The following is a 25,316-nucleotide window of genomic DNA, read 5'->3' as shown; positions in this document are numbered from 1 at the left end:
TACATGCCTTCGAGTGGAACGGGACATACAAACGGTCTAGATACTCATAGATTAACATCGTTATATTGAAATTCCTGCGTTTTAGAGCTCCAACAAGGAAATTGCACATACATATTGTTTTCGTTTCTGAACTTCATCTTGTATAATCTACACATATGTACATATACGTATATACGTAAGCTTACGCCTGTGATCCCTAATGGGCTGGGCATATATAACATAAACAGCCTATATACGTCCCACTGCTGGGCACAGGCCTCCACTCAATCAACCGGAGGGGGTATGGAGCATAATCCACCACGCTGCTCCGGGTTGGTGGAGGTGTTTTTACGGCTAATAGCCGGGACCAACGGCTTAACGTGCCCTCCGAAGCACGGAATCAACTTACTTTTTCGGACAATCAGGCAATTCAAGCCTGAAAAGTCCTTACCAAACAAAGGACAGTCTCACAAAGTGATTTAGACAATGTCCCCATCGGGAATCGAACCCGGACCTCCAGATCGTGAGCTTAACGCTCTAACCACTAGACCACGGAGGCTGTTACTAGACCACCGAGGCTGTTGGGCTGGGCATAGTTGAAAGTAATTATGAGACCACTTGCAGCCACTTATGTTGAACCATATGATGACTGATGATCAGTATACCACCCATTTAATGATGCATCATGTTAAAATAACCTCTGATGACAGGTCAGGACAATTCCTGTGATGTTACAATCCCTGAATCGATTTTGATTTGTTTTCAGTTTACATTCGTAACTTCTTGCACATAATTTTGTTCTTCATACGCATTGGTTCCCAATTACGCACACGCACACGCACGCACAATATTATGACGTGCATATTAAGATATTCCATAGCTCCCCATTCATAATCGTTATAATTCCATGACATAATTGTTATGAATGTAAGTATTGTTAATTTCCAAAGAATACTCAGGATTCTACGAGTCCACCCTGCTGCTGCCCAGCACCCGCCGACAGCGATCTTCACCTATGTTTTATCTCCATTACCGCGATCGAATTTCCACTCTGTACCCACAATGTAGACCACATTTTCACTATAATAACCAACTTTTAAACCCGTCTGTGCGAAACAGTTTCTCTTCCATTGTCATCTTTGCTACGGTCAGTTTTGAGTTCGAATTTATTTGTCTAGATACTAATTTAGCAAAGTAGCCTTTGATTTTGAAGTTTAGATTCTGTGTTGGGTGCCGTAGCAGTGAGATTGGGTTGAGGGGAGAGTGTTGTGGGTTAGACAGAAGCGGTTAAGAGTAGTGTCGCGAAACGCTAGCACGTTGCGATATAAAAGGAAGTTTGTGTAAATGTCTCTATCACACACAAGTAGACCGCTCGCGCGCTCGGACCCCGCACCACCACTCACCATGTCTGCTAAACTCCTGGTAAGTCCATATGTTAATTAAATATACACTACTTATTAATTAATATATTATAATAAAATATGTTACAACTACTAATATAAGCGTAAAGTTCCTGCATTAATTAGATGAACAGTAAAATTAATTTTAGTGCATCATGAAATCGATCCTGAAACTGAAAAAGTAAATCAGTGTTTTTTTCTTAATAAATATCGTATTTAAAAATAGATTTCATTCATAAATTATTCCCAATACAATTCATCAGGCTAACTATTCTTCAGTGATTTTGAAGAAAAAGACAATTATGCTATATACTATAGATTCATTACTTACCTAACTTATCGATCCCACAGCATTAGCTTTTCTCATCTACGGGGCCACTAATTATTCTTGAAAAATCTCCATATATATTCACGGTTTTAGTTTTGTGAGCTATAGCCACTAGATCTATAATCCCTTTGACAAAATCTTTTGTTATATTCCAGACGACTTGAGCAAAAAAACACTAAGCTTCTTACGTCTTTTTACGAGAGTTACATAAATGGCTGCTCGACAGATCAATGACCGTGCTAAGGGCTATTGCATTACAGTCTCAGTTTCCATCCCACCAGGTGATTTTCACATGAAAACCATTCACAGTTGCAAGTGTTGCAACACATTAATTATAATCCTGTTAAAAAATGTGCAAGCTTCAGATTACACCGTTGCAAACCATTGTACTAGGTAGCTAATAAAAAAATAATTGTTAATTTACTATGAATAAAAAAAAATGGCGCGCTTGATTGTTTCTATTTTAAAAGTTATAACGTTTTAGTAGAAAATTGTTGTAATAAAGGCTAAGGCTAAGTGTGGACGTGATTTGCTTGAGTATAGATTCGAGTATTAGGTACTTCAAGCTGATAAAGTAGCTTTATTAAGGTAGTAGAACCGTAACATCGTGTACCCGCTTTGAATCCGCGAAGATCTGCCTCCGGCCTAATGATTAGAAACCCGACGATGGTCTTTTTGCAAAATAAGGCAAAAAAATTCGAGTGAACGGCGTGAGTACCTCTCTTGGAGTCGAAAGTAAATCATTTTGTTGTTACAAAACTGACTCCAATTCGGACGCGCAAATTAGATGTATTATGTATTGTATTACCAAGGTGACATTTACTTTGTTATGGTGTATTTAGAAAGTAAATGAAATTTCTTTGTAAAGCCGCGGTAACAGTTGTAACATTAGTAGGCGTAAAAATTGTTACTGTTAAGTTGTATCGATTAAAAAGCATTGTGACTGCAAAAGCGAACTTTTATGTCTATTGTTGTATCTTAATTTTATGTATTTCGTGACGCTGTAGCGATTTGAATTAAAAATGCATACAGGTCAATAACACTGATGCTATTGATATGAAATATATCTTTTGCAATAAGTTTACAACTAATATCAATGTTACAATTGTTACTATGTTTCGTTTTTGTGTATTAGCAAGAAAAGTTACCGGCAAAACATTCAAAGCAGTGGGGCTACAGCATTTCGTTAAATGCACCTGTATCCTACATTAAATTAAAATGTCGACGGCGCCCACACTATCAGTCATTAATTGTATTGTATTAAGTAGTATTAAACAGAAAGACAGGATAGTATTAAACATAAGAGGACCTCGGTGGCGCAGCGGTTGACGCGCTCGGTCTGCGATTGTTGAAGTAAAGCAACTTTCGCAAAGGCCGGTCATAGGATGGGTTACCACAAGAAAAAAGTTTTCATCTCGTGCTCCTCTGTGCTTCGGAAGGCATGTTAAGCCGTTGGTCACGGCTGCATTAGCAGTCGTTAATAACCATCAATCCGCAATGGGCCCGCGTGATGGTTTAAGGCCCGATCTCCCTATCCATCCATAGGGAAGGCCCGTGCCCCAGCAGTGGGGACGTTAATAGGCTGATGATGATGATGAAACAGAAAGACCAGTTCAGTACAATAAGTGATTATATTATAATAAAGATAACATTTTACAATAGTCTCAACGTGCGGTACGAATTAGATCTGTCAAAGTACGTCAGCCAGTGTTGTGACGTTCATTAGCATAGTGATGCATCAGTCCACACATTAGGTCGATCGATTATTTACTAACTAACACTTAGGTACTTTCCAGAGAAGCGTCTGCGTACTGTAATGCAATGGTGCAATACTTCAAATTGGCCTATTTCTTTAAATAAACTGCTGCTTTAATTTGGGAACCTGAATACTTTGTTATTAATTAGGGTATTACTGATATTATTGAAGACAAACACGAATATTAAGTAACTCCACGTTTTACTAAGTAGAATAGAGAGCACGTGGCCACTGGTTATGCTTATAAGATATTTCTCCCGTACAACATTAGGGACAATCAAGAAAGTCATCCCTGTGAATTTTGGTACCTGATTTTCTTTAACTGACCGATCCTATTTCAACTTTTTCAGTTGGCATTAGTCTGCGTAGCGGAGCTGGCGTCTCTCATCCAGGCGGGAGGTCACGGAGGTGGTCACAAAAAGGTCATCATACACGTGCCGTTGTACGTGAAGCACCACCACCACAAGCACACGATCGTCAAACACATCCACCACCACAAGAAGGGCGGTGGCGGCGGCGACGACCACTACGAAGTGTTAGGCTACACCTATGGCGAACCCAAAGCTGCACCTCACTTCGGTGGAGGTAAGCATTTCGTCTCTATACTTAGAAAGACTTGTTTGTTCACTAAGTACTTCAAATTAATTAAAGTTCCCCTGTTGTTGTTGAGGCCAACCAACTATCATAATTTGTCCAGTCTAAGTCAACAAAAATCGTTCATCACTGTGTAGCTAAAATTATAAATATAGTATATTTATATCTTTTATAGCAGCTTTATCTCTATATAATAACCATAGTATAACCATAGTATAACCATATCAATTGAATCCTTTTCGTTTTAGAAATTAGTATATTGTTAAATTAGTCTATTTACTTTATGGGTCAATTATAATAATGAAAATCGGATATTACTCATCCGGGCTTTTTATTAAAGTTATTTTTGTTACCATTTTCAGGACACGGTTGGCACGCAGCTGACGAAGGACACGAAGGTGACGAGTCACCAGTCAGCTTCGAAGGTGACAGTGGGTACGGAGTATCTGGGGCTGAGTCGGAAGACCACGGAGGATACGGCGGCTATTAAACCTACTAGATATTCATAAGTCGAGAATATAAGAAAAGTCGAGATTCCTTGACTATAAAGCAAAGACTAAAGAGCCTCCAAATCATTGGCCGGAAGTCTCATTCTGCCATTGGTTTTCTATCTTCCATTAGGTACATGAATTTCTTGGAGACTTTCACGTAGAATTTCACTACGATAGTACAAACGCGTAAACTATTTTATTATCCCAAACTAATCAAATCTAGACTACCCAGGCCTTATTTTAAAACGTTATTCCTGCCAATCTTGTCTGTCATTGCAAAGATGGATGATAACATCATTTTACTCTAGACCTTTATCCAAATTAACCTACATATTTCAATATAATTCATTCATTTTATAGGTAGCTATTCATGAAGTAGTCGCCACTGCTAAACTATTGATCGACTTCATTATTTATAAAGTGTTATTTAATACGACAATAATGTTACCGACTCTACCTACCTACGTAATTCATGTAAAATCTTTAAACAATGTTTTTGTAACACATTATAAGTAAGTGCATGACATAATCTGTATATATATAGCACTGACAAAAAGCAATGTTGTCATCCCGTCTATGAAAGTATTCAATTTAATCTGAGAATAGATCGAACTACTAAATCATAGTTAGGAAAGTTTTCGACACAGTTTAAGTACCATATTCCTGAATTAATGTAATTAATGGCTTTCAATTAACTTTCTTAAAAGATTTATTGCATTTTTACAAATCATGGTTATCAACCATGTGAGCTGTGGAGGTTTGTGAACTATGTATGGTCAGCTACAGTCTTCAAGTTCGTTGGATTTCTACATGATTATGTTTGTATACTAGTCCTATCTAAAAATAGTTCACTTTATCGAAAGTAACTCAAAACGTATCGTATGATGAATAATCACATCATCGTTATGTTATGAAAATCGATATGTTATGTATTTACCCTTTCTTTTGTATTGACTAAATTTTAATTAACAATTTAACCCTGACTTTGTAACTGACTGTAGATGGTAAGAGTAACCATGATAGCCAAACCGTATCTACCTGTTAATGTTAAATAGTTTTAAGACTGTTGTGAATACATTCCCGGTTCAAACGGGAGTTTGTTATTAATATTATATTATGTTGTTAAGTTTTATTAAGATTTCGTACTTGATGTTTTATTTCACATATTTGACCCTACAACTATCTGTGAACGTGTTAAGTCCCGTAAATATGATGTTAGGGGTGATGTAAAAGATCTACAACATACACTTGATGGTTCTTTGTTGCTTTGTCCTCACCAAACTTGTTTGCTTATACACATTAGACATTAACATTTACTAACAGAAAACATAACTCCCATAGGTACACATTTTTAATGATATCACCAATGTTTAGGTATTTAATTCAAATTCAAGATTTTTATTTCAGATTCATGTACAGTATATCTGGTTAGTTACAATTACTTATAAGTACGTAGAATTAAGGAGCTCGGTGGCGCAGCGGTAAACGTGCTCGGTCTGCGATTGTTGAAGTAAAGCAACTTTCGCAAAGGCCGGTCATAGGATGGGTGACCACAAAAAAAAAGTTTTCATCTCGAGCTCCTCCGTGCTTCGGAAGGCACGTTAAGCCGTTGGTCCCGGCTGCATTAGCAGCCGTTAATAACCATCAATCCGCACTGGGCCCGCATGATGGTTTAAGGCCCGATCTCCCTATCCATCCATGGGGAAGGCCCGTGCCCCAGCAGTGGGGACGTTAATGGGTTGATGGTGATGATGACGTAAGTTAATAAGTATTTTGAAAGACATTTTTAGTATGTAGAGGTGCATAATCTAATCTCACATTCATACCAGTAGATGTCACCTCATAGGATTAACACGTTGACATTCCCCATAAAAAATGTTTTGACTTCCTTGTAAGTCCCGCATATTACTTATTTTTTTATACGTCCTTTTAAAAACGTAAAATATTGCTGATTATTTGAACATTTTTACTAAACTTTCACTTCACCCTTCAAACAGGTGGACAAGAGCATTCATCAAACATACAATACAATACAATACAAATACACTTTATTGCACCAAAATAAAAAGAAATAATTACAAAGTCTCTTAACTAAGTACATGCCAAATGGCGGCCTTATCGCTACATACTGTAATACAAACCTTTGCTAAGTTACCCGGGACCCAAGTGGAGCACCCGCCCTTAGTGCGTACCTGGGGCCTGTTTAATAAAACTTACAATTGTAAATTACAATGACAATTTGATGTACATTGCGGAGTTTGTGATCACAAATATTTTGCAGTTTCATATTAGCTACGTAATGAACACCAAATTGTCGTTGTAATTTACAATTGTAAGTTTTATTAAACAGGCCCCTGGTCGTTTCTTAGTGACCCATGTATGGGTCACGGACGTATGGAGCTAGTCCATCATGACCCGTAAATGGCTCACTGGATTGTCAACGTGTTAAGCGTCACCATTTATAACCGCTCTTCCATGGGGTGATGAATTCGGCTGGGTATCATTTGTAATTTTAAAGCTACATGCGTCAGATATACGATTAAAGAATTTTTATAAGTCCATAAAATACAAATGGATATATATGGCGACAGGCGCTGATCGCATGGCGTGTATGATGTTCGAAAAGAACACAACGACTCCGTCGAGGGTATTTCCGAAATGCCCTCGAAGACAAGCAGCGCCGTAGATGCCTTTTATTCTTTTTTGATGTTGGGAAATGCGTTACGCATACCAACGCCGCCCGGGGGGACGACGTGGTTATGTGGGACTCCCCGGGTGTCGCCACCCGGTATACCCACTAAAACCCAACGGTGTTCCTCTTTGCCGCCGTGTGGCGGGGATACGGGAACGCAATTGCACACAACCGCGTGCGCCGTAGATGCTTAGTTAGAAGAATGCTTGACTCTCACTGTGATTAGGTACACTAAAAATTTTAGGCTCATAAATGATTACCACGTGAAGCGGTGAAGGAAAACATCATAAAGAAACTCACACTCCCGAGAAATGCGTTTCGGAGCGTATGTGATCTAACCTGTATTGGACGGTTTGGAAGGTCAGACAGGCAGCCGTATCAGTAAAAACTGGACCTGTAAAATTTTCAGGTCAGGTTAGTGGAGCCTATGAAAAACGGGATGACGCTAGAGAGATGATGCCCGATAAGCAGCTGAATACGTTTTATGCTTTTAATTTCCTCCCTGTCCAGGGTAGAAGTCATGTACATAAGGGCATCGAAAGTGACTGCATACTTATCGTCTCCCGATTCCTTGTGGCTCCATCCCAATTAGGATTACGGGCGTGAGTGTATGTAAGTATGGGAATCCTTTACACTATATTCATTACGTTACTATTACTCAATTTCACTTTCAAATGTCGAATCCTGGTGGGGAGAAATCACAAAAATCACTTTGTGATTCGTAGTTTCGTTAGGACATTGCAGGCTGCTCACCTGATTGTCCAAAAGCAAGATGATCCGTGCTTCGGAAGGCACGTTAAGCCGTTGGTCCCGGTTATTACTTACTAATGTAAGTGCGTAGTCGTTACATGCGTCATGCCAGGGGCCTATGGCAGCTCAATAATAACCCTGACGCCAGGGTTGATAAATTGGTAATAATATATAACAATAACAACCCACACGATAGAAGAAGATTTTTCATTTCACCTCCACTTAAAATCAGTGGGTACTTACCTCATTCGTGTAACTTATAATTGTCTAATGAACAAATAAGCGGGCACTAGTAATAAAATCGTTATCAGTTTATAATTTATCGCATTCTTACTATACTTACCGCGTTTCGCGCGGTCACGAAGCTTCTAGATGTTTGTGCACGTTCGATACATTTGCGGTAAAACCACCGGTAAAAGTTTATAGATATTTGCATATGCGCGTACACAAGGGAAATTAAATCGATTTCAATGATTTATCAAGATGGCGGAAAGCTGACCGCAACGCACTTTCTACGATAGGTATTTTTGTTTCTTTTGTTTTCCGTGATACAATAATTTGATCAGTGAGAGTATCCGTCGGTTGAAGGCGTCTGAATACAATAATTTGTACACCTAGTTACTAAAATAGGGTAGTTTCCAACTAAAGTCAAATCATTTACTTTTTACTAAAAGTCAAAACACGAAATTACTCTGGCATTTGTATGAAGAAGCAACCTGAGACGTCATAGAAAAACGTGACAAAATGTCGCAAAAAAAATAAAACGTTTTTTTGTCACCTTTAGAACAGTGTTTATTTAGTAATCAGAATTTCACAATTTCTCTTTGACTTAGAACACTACCCAATTATGCCTATAGATCCCATAATTGTAAAGAGGCTCCCCTTCCATCTTTATGGCGTATTCCTAATTTAAGTCCTAATCTTGTAGTTTTATGTAGTAAATATAATTATTAGTCTTCCCTGTGCTAGTAGGTAACCATTGATGTATAATATGTTAGGTACTATTTGCTCTACACAAATATTATAAAGACAATGTTTGTAAGTTTATTTGTAGGGTCTAGTCTCTGGAACTCTACAACTAATTATTTCTGAGTGCTATAGCTTTGGTATATTTGATTATTATTAAAATAAATTATGACAAAACATACTAAACTTATAAAATTAAATGCAAAGCAAATTAGCCCGTATTAAAAATGATCTTAAAACTTAGTTCCCGAAAAATAAAGCAATAGTCACACTCATAAGTCCAGCAGCGCGGCTAATGTACAGGCGCTGTAAAGCGAAATTCGTAAACAATTTGTTCAGTTTACAATAATTTGAGAGCCCCGCTGTTGTCCGTGTAGCATTCTCCATGCTACTTTTTTTAGAGAAAAATACGCAGAACTTTGTCTGACGCGAGTGGGATGGCGCCCAGAGTAGTCGTTTTCAAAGCCACACTCCTCCACCTCTGAATATACACTTACTACTGCCATCTGTCAGGTTCCAGGTTACAGTGCCTGTGTTATGCCCCTTCCGTCCTGCATTGCCGTACCAGTGCCTCCCATCTCCGCCTATGCAACCGTTGAGGTTTTTACCCGTATCCCTTGGTAATGGTTCTACGGTATACCCCGCAGGTCTGGGTCATTATCTCACTCCGGCCTCTTGAGTCACCCATCCCCGCGGCAAGGGCGCGCCGAACAAGAATTGCCCCAGTGGAGGACAGAGAAAACGACTCTGCCCCCCCTCTGGGACCGGGTTAATGGTCTTGGTATGAAACATAAACCAAAGTAATGAGAATTAATAGTGGGATTAACAGCATTTCAAGATAGAGCTCTGAAATGAGATGTAAGTAATAGATGGGCAACCAACCGCAGTCCAATAGAATGTTGCTTAACTTTACCTATTTAATTTATTGTTCGATTCCGGTTGACAAATATTTAAGTTTGTTTCAGAGCCACGCTCTTTTCAGTATAGCATTCTTGACAAATAGGGCAGTGGTTTCCCTCTTGCTTTCCGTTCCCAAATAAGTTTGTTTAGTTGACGAAAACTATTAAATACTAATAAATACATAGACTAAGTAAGTCTATTCATTCATCGTTCAAACCACAAAAATACTTATATAATATATTTCCTATTTTCCAAATTTTCCGTAAGTAAATAGTTCTGTCGTTATCAAAGGTTATTATTCTGTTTGACGTAAACAAAGACATTATCATTTCAAACCCTATTATAATTGTCTAACTAAGGCATTGGTTGATTAGCCCATAATTATTTAATCGTCGGTACTAGAGTTTTGTAATAAAGTTTATAGTGTAACGTGGTTTATGGCCGTCAATCCAGGGTGATTAGTGATTGATGAGGGTCACTTCCACTGAGATATCATTCCGATCCCGATCCAACGCCACGTCTTCCGAGAAACGATTTGTATCGCTGCCTAAACCATGTTACTTTATAATACTTATAAATTATAATAATAGCGGTAAAAAATCTCCTTTACTGGTGAGGTTAAACTAAACCTCTTTGGGACGTTACACTTACTTATCTAAGGTTGAGATAAAAAGGAAAATTGTCGAGTAATAATAAACGATAAATATAATAATAATATTGTTATATAGTGATGTAATGTACTGTAATATTATAATTAGTTATAAATAGTTAAATAAGCATTTAAAACATTCGGTATTTACAGACGCGGACACAGCCAGGTAGAAAGTGAAATAATGGCTTTATTTGCTAGTTAGAATAATTAGAATAATAAAATTAATTATACGTTATGATATTATGAACGGTATGTGGCCATAAAAAATATTAAAGGAAATTCTGGTCATATTCTATTGTCACTTAATTAGTGAATTATAGTGATGATGACAAAAACTTCTTTGCTAAAAGGCAACTTCGCAGTAGGGAAAATTCGCAAATGATAAAGAATTACCATTTCACGGGATTAACATCTATGACTTCGCTGAACAGGGACTAAAGAGTAGAATGTGTACAAATTGTTGTAAGTAGAAAAAGTTAATCTTCTCTTCAAATGATGAATTCTATTAGGCAAAATAAGGAGAGGGCCTGATAATTAATCTGTTACCCTTATGGTTTATTTATCTTAGGACTTTCATTGGATCAAGTGTTGGTGCAAATTGACTTCTGGCGACTTAAAGAGGTATTTCTATAATGTTTTCTCTCTAATCATCTAATCATACTTAGAGCAAACAAATCTCAAACTTTTTGCATCAAACCAAAAGTAAAATTGAAAACAATCTCTGTCATTTTTAGAAACTGTCCGACCAATTTTTGCTATTAATTTCTCTGTCAGCAGTTTTCCGTTTCCCCACTAATGCGCGTGAGAAACGTTTTATACTTGGTGCATGCAAGAACTGCATAACACGATACAACAACAAGTAACAAAAACGCCAGTAACAACTGAAGGTAACACCATAATACTACGCCGCTCGTAATAGTCGCTTTTGTACACATAAAGATGAGAAATCAATAACATCCATTCGGCTCGTCTCATTGTATTGCCACTCATTCATTCGCTATTGTAATTAGACCGTTTAATATAAGTTAACGTTTTTATCACAACACCGATGATTAATTAAATTTTTAGCTTGGTACAAACCCGATATAAGGAAATAGCACAATGTTTTATTTGAACAGAAAAATAAAGTTAATAAAAATGTGAAAAACAAAATTTTAAAATTGAAAAATAATAGTAATTGCATTTACTCTGTCTGAGAGCTCATCGTAACTTTAGATGATTTCTATTTTTATATGCGATTTTACTCGACTCTCAGGAATAATTTATTATTTTAAATACTTAATTATAATCCATAATGAAATAAGTTCTACAAGTTACACAGGGAACAATCCCATGGACGATTTCTACGATGGCCCGGGTTGATAAACGACACGGAAAATTATAAGTGTTTGTTTATACCTATTAACAAAATTATTAATAGATATTACATTTTTGAGCGCAGTGTAAACTTACGTTGTTATCATTACCTGTTCAAGAAAGTTTGTTTTGAATTGGTTGACATTCGTTGGTAAAGTGAGTTAAGTACCTTATTAAGTTTGTTGTTATTTGATTGAATGTTGCTTATTTCCCAATAATAAATGTATTAACTTGAAGTAAGTAGAGCTGAAATGATGAAAACAGTTTATCAGCTGCGACTATTGTGTAGCGCCCGATTCCGTGAAATTGCGCAATATTTACTTTACTTTTTTCTTGTTAGCGTCGATTCGTTAGAGATTTAGACGTGGTTTATTTTCAATGTTTACGCAATTTCGGAATTGGGGCATGCCAAATCGGACCCGATATCATGTATTTTTTACACGTCAAATTACGTCGTTTGATTGATGACATAAATGTTGTCGACCGGCTCGGTAATTGCTTCCGCAATAGATTTGGGTAACTCCATTTTAGTTGGTGTTACGAGTACATAGAAAACATACCAACACATACATCGAGGAAAGCAGTAAGTATATCACAAAGTTTTGACGTTAACAAAACTGTAAAATAAGTAATAATATATTTTTGGTGTTTTATTAAATTCAACAGTTTAGTACAACATTTATTAAATACACTTTACATGCGCAATTGAACACTGAAACGTAATCAATTTACTGCTAAAATTCACATTTTTGTAACAAATAACAATAATAACAAACAGTTAACAAAGGTGTAAAAATGCAATACACTCTTCGTTTCAGTTATGAAACAATAAAATCTAGTTTGATAATTCAGCTAAATGGTGGGTTTTATATTCTAACTCATTCTTTTTAAACTCATTTCTGTAATTATTTAATGTACTTACTTATGGTAAATTGTACTTGTGTGTTATCTGAATCTCATCTGCAAGTCTAATCGTGTTATTATATAATATCGTAATAGAATATTTATAACATTGTCAATTGTCTTTAACACTAAAATTCCCGTAATAACCATATTTTACTTAACTTTTAGACGGCACCTTGACTTTTAAAGGCTCATATATTATTCAAATTAATACTTCTAACTAGATAAATACTTATTAATAAACGACAGTTTCTACACCCCCAGTCTTGATGGTCTGCTGGATGCCCGCTTCGCGGTGGTACGAGACGGGACTGTCATCATTGACCGGTTTGTCTGCAGCTGCCAGTAAAGGTGTACTACTTACATCACCAACGAAAGAATTAACTGGATTATTAAATCCTTGCCCTTGGAAGTTTACTGGGAACTCAGGAGAAGATGACGCACTGGGCGATGCGGAGGGTGCGGTCGGCGCCGACGGAGCCGAGGATGAGAATACGTCGTTCTGCGCTGCTCCAGCGAAAGACCCACCACCAGCAAACGCAACTGTGGGTTGAGCTACAGTTGAAAATGGATCATGCCCCTGAGTCTGGATCGTACTCTGAGGAGTAAACTCAGCGAAAGGATCGTGTGACTGTTGAGGAGCAGCTCCACGGATGAATCCATACGTCCCTGGGAAATCCTGCTGAATGCTGTTGACTGACGAGAACGAGTCATCATCGTCGTCTGCACCTTCTTCGGTGACCTGGTAGCCTCCTCCGCCCCCGTGTGTTCCAACAGGGGTAGGTATAAGTCCGGGTAAAGAGTCATACACTTTAACTTGCTTGACTGTGTGTTGAATGCCATGCAATTGCGGAGTGCCAGGGTAAGAAGCTACAGGAGGGGTGTAGGTTGCGTATTCCTCCTCGTAAGTTGGGGCGTCGTAACTGATGGCGGGGAAGTCGTGATGATGATGGCCTCCGTGGTGACCGTGATGTCCGTGACCGTGATGCCCATGGTGTCCGTGATGCTTATGATGACCATGATGCCCGTGGTGGCCGTGGTGGCCATGGTGACCGTGGTGGCCGTGGTGACCGTGGTGACCGTGGTGACCCTTAGATGTTGTGTGTCCTTTGGATACAGTGTGAGTCTTTTTATGGTGATGATGATAATGATGACCATGCGGTATATGCGGCTTGTGATGATGATGATGGTGATGATGATGCTCCTTCGGCTTGTGATGATGATGGTGAATCGTTATCACTTTCGTGTGGTGGTCGTGGTGAATAAACTCCGGAAGATGAATTTTCAGGTGGTCACTGGAAAAGAATATTTTCCGTTAACATAATATGATATTTTATTATTAGGTACTTAACGCAATGAGCATTGCAAAAGTGTTACTAAAAGTAGTGATATTTCGACATTTTAATATAAATAATGTAAATCTGCATATATTTCGCAATAAAGCTAGTAACTTACTTAGCACGTCCTTATTAACTGACCTAACGATCGCTTTAGTACAAACTGGTTGTTAAAAACATCGAACCGACTTAGGTATAATTTACTTGTTACGGTTAATTTTACGAAGTTTTATCAATACACAATAAACAATTAATTCGTATGCATCGTTCGCCAAGCTTAAAAATCGCAGATATTCATAAGCTCATACATAAAGCAGGAATGTGAAGTGCTTACTGGTGCTTCCCGCCGTGCCCGCCGCTCTCGCCGCCGTCGAAACATAACACCATCAGGACACTCAAATACTTGAACAAATCCATTTTTGATCAACAGATGTACACCACTATTGTCCGCAACGTTCTGTGTTCCAACTCAAAAGAACTCAACACCCGCCAGCCAACGTTCACATTTTGTTTTACACCACAGTCTATACTTTCTTTATATTTTTGGTTTTATTTTAGAGCAACTGAGCGAGCATCACGGGCCCACACCGCACCGCCGCCACACCGCACCGGATTGAATAGCGAAATATCGCGAGATGACCATTTATCCAATTTCACTTAAATAAACCCGTAATATCAACAAAAAGACAACAATTGCCATTGTCAGCGAAGCATGCAAAAGGCGTGCTGGTCAAATTCGACCGCGGGATATGCACTCTAATTGCCAGGGCGCAGAGTCGGTTTGCGGGTGAGGTAATTTGGTACATTCGTTTTTTGTGGCTACTGTGTGAAATAACTATTTCGCTACCGTTCCAAAACAACGCATTCGATAGGACTGCAGGGTGGATGCCGTAACCGACTTATGGATTGCATGGAGCTCTGTTCAACTCAACAAGTGGAATACGTGACACCTACTTACAGCACGGGGGCTTTCTAAATTATTACAGGAATTACATTAAACCTACACAATTTAGTCGACCATAGATAACACTAACGGACATTTAAGTTTACGAGTACTACATGATACACAACATATATTTGTACAACAACTATACATAAATAGTGTTTGGATAAATATAAAAATTCACACCCGTCGTCAGAATTCATAAAAAGGTAAACAAAATAGTGAAGAAGTGTTTCGGATAGTTAAAGTTAAGGGCGCGCGGTGGCGTCTAATAAATCAGACTTGGCCGTTCGTAGGCGTTGGATTGTACCCGTAAATATTCCCAAGTGTAAACGGGAACCATTAAAATTTAATTATCTATACCACTCGGACGCCAGAGCTATTGATTTCCCCAAGCAAGGAATTTGTGAATGCTTTACTACATAATTTATGTGGAAACGCTGGACGCGCCCGCCTATCATATTTTATTGATATCAATATACCTACTTACAATTTATTGAAATCGTTACGGTATTTATTAGCGTCTCCTCTGTTCTCTTTTTTAAATTTTGTAATTGTAATTATAAATTAAAATGTATATTATGCCCGTATCGGAAGTCAAAGAGTACGTTATTTCTATTCAAAGCATATGGAAAATTTGGATAAAACAACCAATCGTATTTCAAATTGTATTTAATACTTACGAAATCATTATATTATGAATTAACACGTAAACATCGAATTTGTTGCAAGAAGACATTGAATTTTAATAATGCTACTACAATCGCCAAAAGTCTAAGTACCTATATCATTCCATTTGATAATGTTATGAACTTATGAATTACAAGATATTGTAGGTAAATAAATTAAATTATGTTAAAATGTTACACAAGTGCAGTCTTTTCAAGTTTTTAAATAGCTATGTTTAATAACAAAGTTAGTAGATTTAAGTTAATAAATAGAGAAATATTAAAGCTATCTAAATAAAATTAGTCAACCTGAGACAGTCTCTGTTAAGTCTTTGGTGTTTCTTACAGAAAAGATAAACTTAAACTAAAGTACAACAAAATAACATTTTACTTTATAAATTAACATAAACGTTTGTACAACAAATCAATACCTAGTCAAAGATTCCGACCTCATATTTGTATAAGAATAATTTATTAATGAAAGAAATATTATGAAGTGTATCGCTTCACGAGTACGCGTACTCAGCATTAAAACTTAATTTGATAATAAATTAATACCTACTACATATGGCTTTTACGTATCCCAGATTTTGTTTGTCGTCTTGATCACCATTATTCTGAAAAAGAAAAGATTAACGTAACTGTTTGTACTCTCAAAATATGTTTTAAGAACTAATTACAAATTAATTTCAAAAAAGTAATTTTAAAATTCGAACATTTTAGGTACTTAAAATATTTCTGGTACCCTGCTGTTTCGTAACTTTTAGGTACGTAGAGTAACTATAACTGAGTAAATAGTTATAGTTACTCTACGTACCTAAAAGTTACGAAACAGCTTGCTTATTATCATATGTCGTGAAAACGATCAACTAAGAAATTATGTTGTCTCAACTACATCATAGGTGTGGCTACAAGTTGTATTTTGGTAATTTGTGGTCCCGTGTAACCCTATAGTCTACTTTCGTTGTGTCTCTCTGTTACTCTAGAAAGAAAAGCTTTCCTAACAGCTATGCTGAATGGGTTCATATCCCGTCTGAGTAAGAAATAATACGATCTAATTTTCTCTTTCCCTAATGTTATTACAAAATCATTAAGCTTACCTATTTTCCTTCTAAAAAGCGGGATGATGTGGCGGTTGGGGATGGGTATGGGCAGCGGCATGTCTGGTGGCACGTTTGGCACGTCCAGGGGCAACTCCGGCACGTCGGGGAGGAACTCCGGGATGCCTATTCCCGGGACTGGCTGGCTGTGCTGTGCTGACGGTGCCTCGTCGTGAATGTGCATGTGATGGAAGTGTTCGTGCTCCTCCATCGGGGCATGATCAATGTGATGGTGGTGCACAGTCTTATACACCATGTGAGTATGTTTTATTTTCTTCACCTTGTACGGAACATGGATCACCACTTTCTTGCTGCGCCTGCAAAATAAACTTGGGGTATAGTTGCTTGTAAGTTGATTTTTTTGTTCTTATTCAGGGAGGGAAGACAGTAGACCCCTCACATCGTGAAGTGGTAAGAGATCATCTGTTGCCCTTAATGTGATAAGTTAAATTAATGAATCCCCCACAATCTGTCATCATATTGTTATTAATCAGATCTTATTTATACCAAGTCGTCTTTTGAAGACTTGAATACAATTTCCATATAACAAGCACCAAATATAATTTGCTTAAGTAAATAATAATACTCGTAATAGGCATAGTGGCTTTTAAATAATTCAATTTATTTGAGATGACCAAGCTAATAATCTACAGTGAATAAGTTAGCCATAAAACAAAACCGTTACATTATAATTTAATACCATTACGTTAAAATTATGCTCAAGTTAAAACTATTTGAATTAATTTCCACTAACTGGACAATAATGGAATAAATATTCCACATTACATAAGGTTGCTAACAGTGCATGTTTGTATTGCATAAGTAAGTGCAAGCAAATCAGTCGTTAATAAATCGTCAGTAGTTGTGGGGTCGAGTGGATTTCCGGCGCAGGCGCAACGGTCATTTGGAAGCTTCCTAGTGCGATGCGCGCGAGTTGCTTCGGACGTTTCCTCGTACACACGCCTATTAATTATACTATACGACTTTTTAATCACTAAAAAGGTTTTTTCCCATCCGTCGCGACAAACGTTGTCGCTATACCACATTTTTTCTCCAATTTACACGTCTTGTTCCTAATACCGATGACTTTATTGGACACGATTTGTGCGTTCCTTAAATGTTCGTCCGGTGAAAAAAAATGTTTCCGACGTTTAAACTACAAGCCAGTAGTGAAATGACACAAAATGCTTGCACACAAACAAAAACTTACTACATGTGAGGTTGAGGCAGTAGATATAGAGTAACTAGGTTCCTAGACCAAGATACTGTATATTTATAACTTTAGAATATGGTATTGAATTCGACTATTTTATATCAACTTTTTTATACTTAAATGGGTGTTATTTTTCCGCATATCGGCTATTATCGAAGTCAGTTCAATACAAAGTAAAAATCCAGTTTAACCTTAAAAATACTGCTTGAATATAGTTAATTCTAAACAGTACTTATAGTTTAGCTAGCAGGTAGGTAGGTATGTATGAAACTTATGTTGAGTCAAAGTAACAACATAGGTAGAGTGTAATCGTCAGACCCTAAAACATACGAAAACTAAGCATGAAGATTCAAAACACGCAGGTGCGATAATCTTTTTGCTGTCCATATCATACCGGCAGTAGTTAGTGTAGAAACAATAGTTAATCCTCGAAGGCAAGTAACCAGCACTAACAAGGAACCCATCTTTACGCAACCGCTCTACTGCACGGTTTCTAAACCATTAATCCAACAGTATATTCAAGAAAAACATTCCTGTTATTACGTTAAATATATATCTAGATACAGGTAACTGATACGTACCTACTAGTGGTCTAAATTTAAAAAATATATCACAAGACTTTAATAATTTAAATATACCTAATAGCAAGTTCACTTTTATTGTAACTTACAAACATAAATTGGAAATTTACGTTTTAAATACTCAACCGATTATCATAAAATTGCACCTAGAGTACTTTTCAGGAAAGAGCATATTGTAAGACAACTGGCCTGAGGGTTACAACAGGCCTGAGGGTGCTTTCTACCTAGAGGATTCATTGAAGCCTAAATATGTATAGAAATAATTACTTACAGCCGAACATGATGAACTTCAATAAGACATCAAATGGGGTTTATACTTGCTTCTTACACTAAGTCCTATCTCCTAATATCACAAAATAACACTCTCCTAAAGCGCAAAAATTTCATGAAAAAAATAAAAATTTAAATTATGCCCCTCTAGTGATTTACTTTGGACCTTTTTTGAACGTTTGTTATGAAGCCTATTTATTTTGACGTGACTTATTGTAGATTTGCCGCAGATGGAATTAACTACTTGGCCGGACAAATGGGGAGCGCTGAAGGCTCTCACTCGGTACAACGTTTAAGACAACAGGCCTGAGGGTGCCCAGTTGGGCGCGAACCTCGGCTCAGGGCGTCGTCTGAAAGGAAAAATATTTGAAGGAATTAATCGACCCTAGTGGATCGATAGCGATAAGCGCTGATTGAGGGAAGTCGTCGACCACGCCGGAAGGGTCGGTATCGGGGTCCAGAAGTGGCTCGAGCTGATTGGCTGGCTGCCTTGATACGAAGCCTATATATATTATATAATGGGTGTGTTGGGTACACGATTTCGTGGAGTCATGATTATTTATTTTATTCAGGTAGTAACTTTTATTATTGCTGTGTAGGTACGTAAATTAATGGTATAAGGTAACAATCACGAACACACTTACCCTTCTGTGACCACCAGGGCGAGCAGAACAGCCACACAGAATAACAGCTGAAACCGATCAAAGTCTTAATTTTTGATCCCAAAAATTATATTATAAGTACAGTTTAAGAACTACCACTTAGGAATTCCATATACCTACTAGAATGTAACAGTTCTTTGTGACCACAAACGTTCTTTTATTTTTCTGTCTGTCGATGAATTCTTAAGGGTTTCTATGGAGATAGCCATTTTGGTTTCTTGTCACCATTACTTACATCGATTTTTGAACTATTGCTATTTAGAATAAATAGTTACTGTGCGGGCAATTTGAATTCGCTACTCCTCTTTTATGAGATCTTTCGAAAATCACTTGTTGCGAGAGAGAGAGAGAGAGAGAGACAGACAGAGACAGAGTATCTTCTAGCTTTTATAATATTTGTGTCTATCATCCATTGTCCTTTGCTAAAACGTATACGGTATATATCCCCATAATAATTCAGACTTCGGCTTTGAATTGAATATAATATATCATCGTCGTGTTAGACCTGGAGATATTGTAGAGGCCTTCAAATAAGTATTAGCGTCGAACTTATATCAATAACACTTCAAGCGTGTAAGTTGTAATATCACATCATTGCATAAATTAATAATAAGAACATAAACGTTAAAGTAAGCGAAGCGAATCACATCAGCACCGCAAATTACATTAATGCCACACTACCTATCTCACAACGACGCAAAGTTCACAGGTACAATAGTAATGAAATTGATTGTTTTCTTACTAATTCGTCGTCGCCATAAGCATTCCTTATGATAAAACATAATTACTATAATGAACCACAATCGACACTTACAAATTACCCTAATAGATTCTCATCTACAATGTTAAAAAAACTTACCAGTGCTCGGTAATCCATAATCTTGTAGCTATTGTCGACCAAACAATGCAGTGAAAAGCACAACTTACAATGTGTAAGCTGTGGGACAAAAAACGTAGAGAACCGTGCGAATCCGTCGTAGCCGTGGAAAACCACGCGTGCGCCGCTGTCGTAGCGAGCGATCGCGGAAAATCGATGCGCTTTCCCACGCTCGCGCAAAATGATGCGCTCGTGCCTACCAACACACTAGCAATGAAAGCCGATGCAGCTGTCAATACTTATATATGCCATACATTAATGCACTTTGCGATTATCCAGGCCCCGTGTTGTTTACAGCCGTCCCGTTCCCGAAGATAACTAGTGCAATGCTCCGTCTCTTTCTGCTGCACGTGGTGAGTACGAGAGGGGTTGGATTATTCTAGATCATGCTGGGTGATGAGCGTTCCTTCCGGAGGCTGCGAACCTACAGCGGATGCTCGATAAATGTGGCGGATTAGGTTTCTTGTTTCATGTATGCTGACATACCCACATTCATACGCTTTGTAGGTCTTAAAGCGATATTTAATGTTTACTTATTTCTGAATGTTGTACTTAGTACATCATATAAATAATTGCTTTATAGAGAAATAAACTTACCCTACAATTTACCTATTAAAATTATACTAAATATTAGATTTGTAAACTTTAACATTATTACCAACAGCTGTTACAAACAAAACCGCAATCATTACTGACAATCATAAAGTACTTCGGTATTACAATTTGTGCAATCAAGTTAAAGATTGATTTTATCGAATTTACAAATTTGATGCAGAAACAAAATTGCAGAAGCCATAAGACCGTAACTTTGTCAAAGTTATTAACGAATTATGGTGATGAAACCAGCATTTACCTGCTAGATTGTTCTATTATTACCAAACAATGACCCAGAATAGGTTACCTCGGTCAGAAGAATGGCAAAATGACAAGAGGTAAGTACTAAGCCCTCCTCTACCTAGGTATTCTAAAATTTCAATAAAAATGCCAATGATAAATGACATAAAATCATCGTTGAGGATTATTCGCGGATTAGAGGTCCCTGACTTGGCTCATGGAATGACTAGGTACATACTTACTAACGTATTTCGTCAATAATAGCTGAGAATATGGACTTAAAGTGCCTTCCGGAGTGCGGGATCTGCGACTGTACAATACCCTTATCAGACAGAGGACTGTCTCACAACGTGATTTCGATAATGGACTAAAGGGAATCGTACACGGACCTCCAGATCGTAAACGGAACACTATACTACGAGAGTATGGAGGTTGTTATTTTGTTACGTACAGTCATGAGTAAAATCATGTACCCACTTTAGAACCCTGTCGCACTATCATATTTGACATTTAATGAGACTTACGGTTTAATTTGTCAAAAAATTTAATGTGACATGGTATCAAAGTGCATACATATCAGTACTCGTGACCGTACGAATATTAGGTTCAGTTCAAATGCGACTATCACGGTACATCGATCTCTCTCCACTACGTAAACAATAAACATAGTCATCATGTTGCTACTAAATAAGGAAAATAATTTCAATATCATTTTCTTGTTAGTAATTTATGTTATAGACAATCGAAACGACTACCTTCTATGACAGACAATAGTTTACAATTAGTTAACAACATGAGAGTGAAACTGATGGGAGTGGCACCATCGGGGCATTGTCATAACTATGTCTTATTAATTGTACGTCTCTTTGTAGGCATAAGATAACATTGACGCATCGTTTAATGTTTGTAATAAAATTAGCGAGAAACAAGCTACAAAAAACACTACACCGCACATAGCAACTATTGATCCAGACGATGCAAGAGAAATCTAGTCTAAGATTAATTGCTTCTAATTATTATATTACAGCTTTATTGTTATGGCATAATAAATCAACGTTAGTAGAAATTATATAAACCAATACTCTACGTAAACTTTCCGCTATATACTTAAAAATAAAGAAAATTGTTGTAAATAAATTATAATTACTAACTACCAATTAGATATCTAATACACGCCAAGTGAAGCTACTAAAATACATAATACATGGAAGTGGTCTATAGCACTATAATAAATATTATTAATTGAAATTAATTATTTCCTAAAACCAAAGTAAGTAAGTACTTACTAACGAAATGGGACGCGTGCTCTGCCACTGTCTTGCCATTTGTACGACTCAGGAGTAACCTTTTACTTATCTATACTTCGTACGACGACACCGTACTACCTTCATGCCCCCATGTTTAAGGAAGGAATTTTTTTCACAAACTTATTTTCTCTCTCCTTTCCGGTCTGTAACAAAATCACCATTAAACATACCTATGCTCCAACAAAACTACATATCAGATAAGGAATTACACGTACTTGATCAATAAAATGTTTCCACAGTCCATATCTAAGCTCCCAATCTTCGAAAAAAAGTGTAGGTTTATTCCAAGTAACGTGATGATGTCCGATAGTGTAAACATGCATCAGAGGCGGGTTAAGTTGGGGAGCTTCTTTGGCTCGACGTGAAATGATTTGATTAACATAAGAATAAAGAACCGGGGACTTGTGCACCCAGCATATCAAAGACATTACGGACACGACGACGGCGTGCATCCAGTATCTGCAGGTGGCAGTTATGTTCTCTCCATTCAAAGCAAAGTCCTGGATGGACATGACGATACAGGCAGCGGCCGCCGCCGTCAGCCCACAAGGAACCTCCAAAACAATACAGCATATGACCAAGAACAATGCCTTTAAATTAACGCTGTTGTGACAGTGTCTCCTACAAGCTTTCATAATATACCGATGAAATGTTTCTCTGTGATGTCTCATGAATGTCTTGTCGCTGCTATCATAAATTCCTATTTCCAAGTTAATCTAAAAAATACAGAATCTTAGTAGGTATGTCTATAGGTGGGTAAGCAGCCGTATCATACATTCAAGCTAATAAAATACCTGTGAAAATTCATAAAATATTGTAGGTGTCACTAAATAATTTCCATTTCCCTGGCGATCGAGAAACCTTTGCAAAAGGCGACTACCGATGAGACTGTAGAAGGGATTTGAAGAACCCACTAAGTTCTTAAGCACATGATTAAATAACCCTTCGCTGAAACTGTCGCTGTAAGAGCCCACTATGTAGAGTTCAGCGGCTCTGTCGATCAGCGAGGAAAACTCTAGAACGTCATCGTCACTCATTTTTACCAACGCAAACCAGTTCAGCATTGTTGTTATAATAGTCAATCTATCTTTATTTTCCGCTCTCTCAAAAATTCGCCGTAGACATACTTCAAAACCTTTTCTTAGGTACATGTACACGGAAACGCGATTTTCACTTTTAGCAAAGAAATCTAAGAGCCTTGTTATGAAAGGTAGCAATTTCTGTTTGTCTATTACCCAATTTTTACTTTTGAGAAGCTCGTACAGGACCCTCATGCGATGCCTCGCAGACTTCACATCAGAAAATAGAACATAATGTATGTCTGTAAGCATTATATTATACAAGGTCATATTTCCTCGATTGAAATACAGGAGTACTTCTAATATTTGCTCAACGAAGCTCTCGAATGGCCACAATGCGACGTCGGAAAAGAAATTGAGGGTGATTTTAATCGTAATCTCGCTCCGTTCAGGTTGTAAAAGGTCCATAGTCTTTTGGAAGGCGGCTTCGGCCCTGACAAAGTCTCTCTTACCGCACCAGTACCACCACCTGGAAGTCAACCTGCTGAGTTTCAGCCGCATTCCGAAAAAATAAATCAACGTCAAAGCACAAATTAAAAGCTCCGTAAAATCTGCTTCCTGCAAGTTTCTTCTACTCGTGTGCTTTAAAATGAAGTCTAATTTCTTCATTGCGTTTAACTTATTGCGATAAAAGGCGGTATTCAAATCCATGGGCAAATACATATGGTGGAGCATATTGATCTTCTCTTGGAGATTCTGCTCCTTAAGAAATCCGCTATACCGTCTAAAAAACATATTTTTAATGTTTTAATGAATCTACTGATTACCGAAATTTAGTTTCAGAGTTTATATCATTATTACGTTAGGAATAGCAATAAAACGAATATTATGTATCCAAATTGTTTACGTTCAACATTGACACAATGAGCAAATAATCACTGCTCGGAATCACTGCGTTTTACATTGACATTTAACGGCAAACATAAATAAAGATGAAAAAAAAAATTAAAGAAAGAGATTCATCATTATTTATAAGCGACTTCAAAAAAATATAAATAAACTAGCTTTTGCCCGCGACTTCGTCCGCGTGGCGTGTTATATAAGAGAGAGATCTTTGTGTGTGTGGGAGTGCATACTTATGCAGTTTAGATTTTTTCATAAGTACATTTTTTTTTTCCCAATAACTCCCATTTTTCAAAATACAGCCAAAAATAAACTTTATATTTACTAAGGTATGCATGCATGCTAGATTGAATCAATTGATTGAATTGTTTTTTTTTAATTGATTGTTCATTGAGTTTTAATTTTAATACACACTTCCTCTCTTCCCTTCAACGTTGCTGTGCCCTACAGGGTCCATGTTTTAGTTCCTATGCCTATGTAACACCCCATTGTACTACATGGAATGCAATAAATAATTTAATTGAATTGAATTGAAAATATCTATCTTACGCGGTTTCGATTTTTTCATACAAATGTTTTTTTCCCACTAACTCCCGTTTCCGTGGGAATTTTGCAATATCCTGTTGCAACTAAGCTTTAAGTTAACTAAGGTACCTGCATGCCAAATTTCAAGCGTCTAACTTGAGTGGTTTAGATTTTTCATACATACATACATACATAAACTCACGCCTATTTCCCACCGGGGTAAGCAGAGACTATAGAATTCCATTTGCTTCGATCCTGACACACTTCTCTTGCTTCCTCCACATTCATCAATCGCTTCATACACGCACGC

At 37.4% G+C, this 25,316-nt stretch overlaps 4 protein-coding genes across 4 annotated transcripts; 1 reads left to right on the top strand and 3 right to left on the bottom strand.

Annotated features, from left to right (window-relative positions):
- Positions 1-1,353: 1,353 nt before the first annotated feature.
- Positions 1,354-4,863, top strand: LOC126380747 (uncharacterized). Its single transcript, XM_050030350.1, has 3 exons — positions 1,354-1,401; positions 3,814-4,048; positions 4,420-4,863. The coding sequence occupies exons 1-3, from the start codon at positions 1,384-1,386 to the stop codon at positions 4,545-4,547; spliced, it is 381 nt and encodes a 126-aa protein (XP_049886307.1). The 5' UTR covers positions 1,354-1,383; the 3' UTR covers positions 4,548-4,863.
- Positions 4,864-13,002: 8,139 nt separating this feature from the next.
- On the bottom strand, positions 13,003-14,521 carry LOC126380422 (post-transcriptional regulator MKT1L-like). Its single transcript, XM_050029808.1, has 2 exons — positions 14,439-14,521; positions 13,003-14,062 (listed from the first exon to the last, which is right to left on the bottom strand). The coding sequence occupies exons 1-2, from the start codon at positions 14,519-14,521 to the stop codon at positions 13,003-13,005; spliced, it is 1,143 nt and encodes a 380-aa protein (XP_049885765.1).
- Positions 14,522-16,157: 1,636 nt separating this feature from the next.
- LOC126380746 (uncharacterized) lies at positions 16,158-20,477 on the bottom strand. The gene is made up of 4 exons (XM_050030349.1): positions 20,401-20,477; positions 19,524-19,570; positions 16,816-17,132; positions 16,158-16,332 (listed from the first exon to the last, which is right to left on the bottom strand). Exons 1-4 carry the CDS (start codon positions 20,416-20,418, stop codon positions 16,328-16,330), a joined length of 387 nt encoding a protein of 128 aa, XP_049886306.1. The 5' UTR covers positions 20,419-20,477; the 3' UTR covers positions 16,158-16,327.
- A 2,162-nt stretch (positions 20,478-22,639) lies between these two features.
- LOC126380420 (uncharacterized) lies at positions 22,640-24,373 on the bottom strand. The gene is made up of 3 exons (XM_050029807.1): positions 23,354-24,373; positions 22,775-23,275; positions 22,640-22,702 (listed from the first exon to the last, which is right to left on the bottom strand). Exons 1-3 carry the CDS (start codon positions 24,371-24,373, stop codon positions 22,640-22,642), a joined length of 1,584 nt encoding a protein of 527 aa, XP_049885764.1.
- Positions 24,374-25,316: the final 943 nt, after the last annotated feature.

The sequence above is a fragment of the Pectinophora gossypiella genome, chromosome Z (genome assembly GCF_024362695.1).
Source record: "Pectinophora gossypiella chromosome Z, ilPecGoss1.1, whole genome shotgun sequence".
NCBI lineage: Eukaryota > Metazoa > Arthropoda > Insecta > Lepidoptera > Gelechiidae > Pectinophora > Pectinophora gossypiella.
This window is presented reverse-complemented; position numbering and strand designations above follow the sequence as displayed.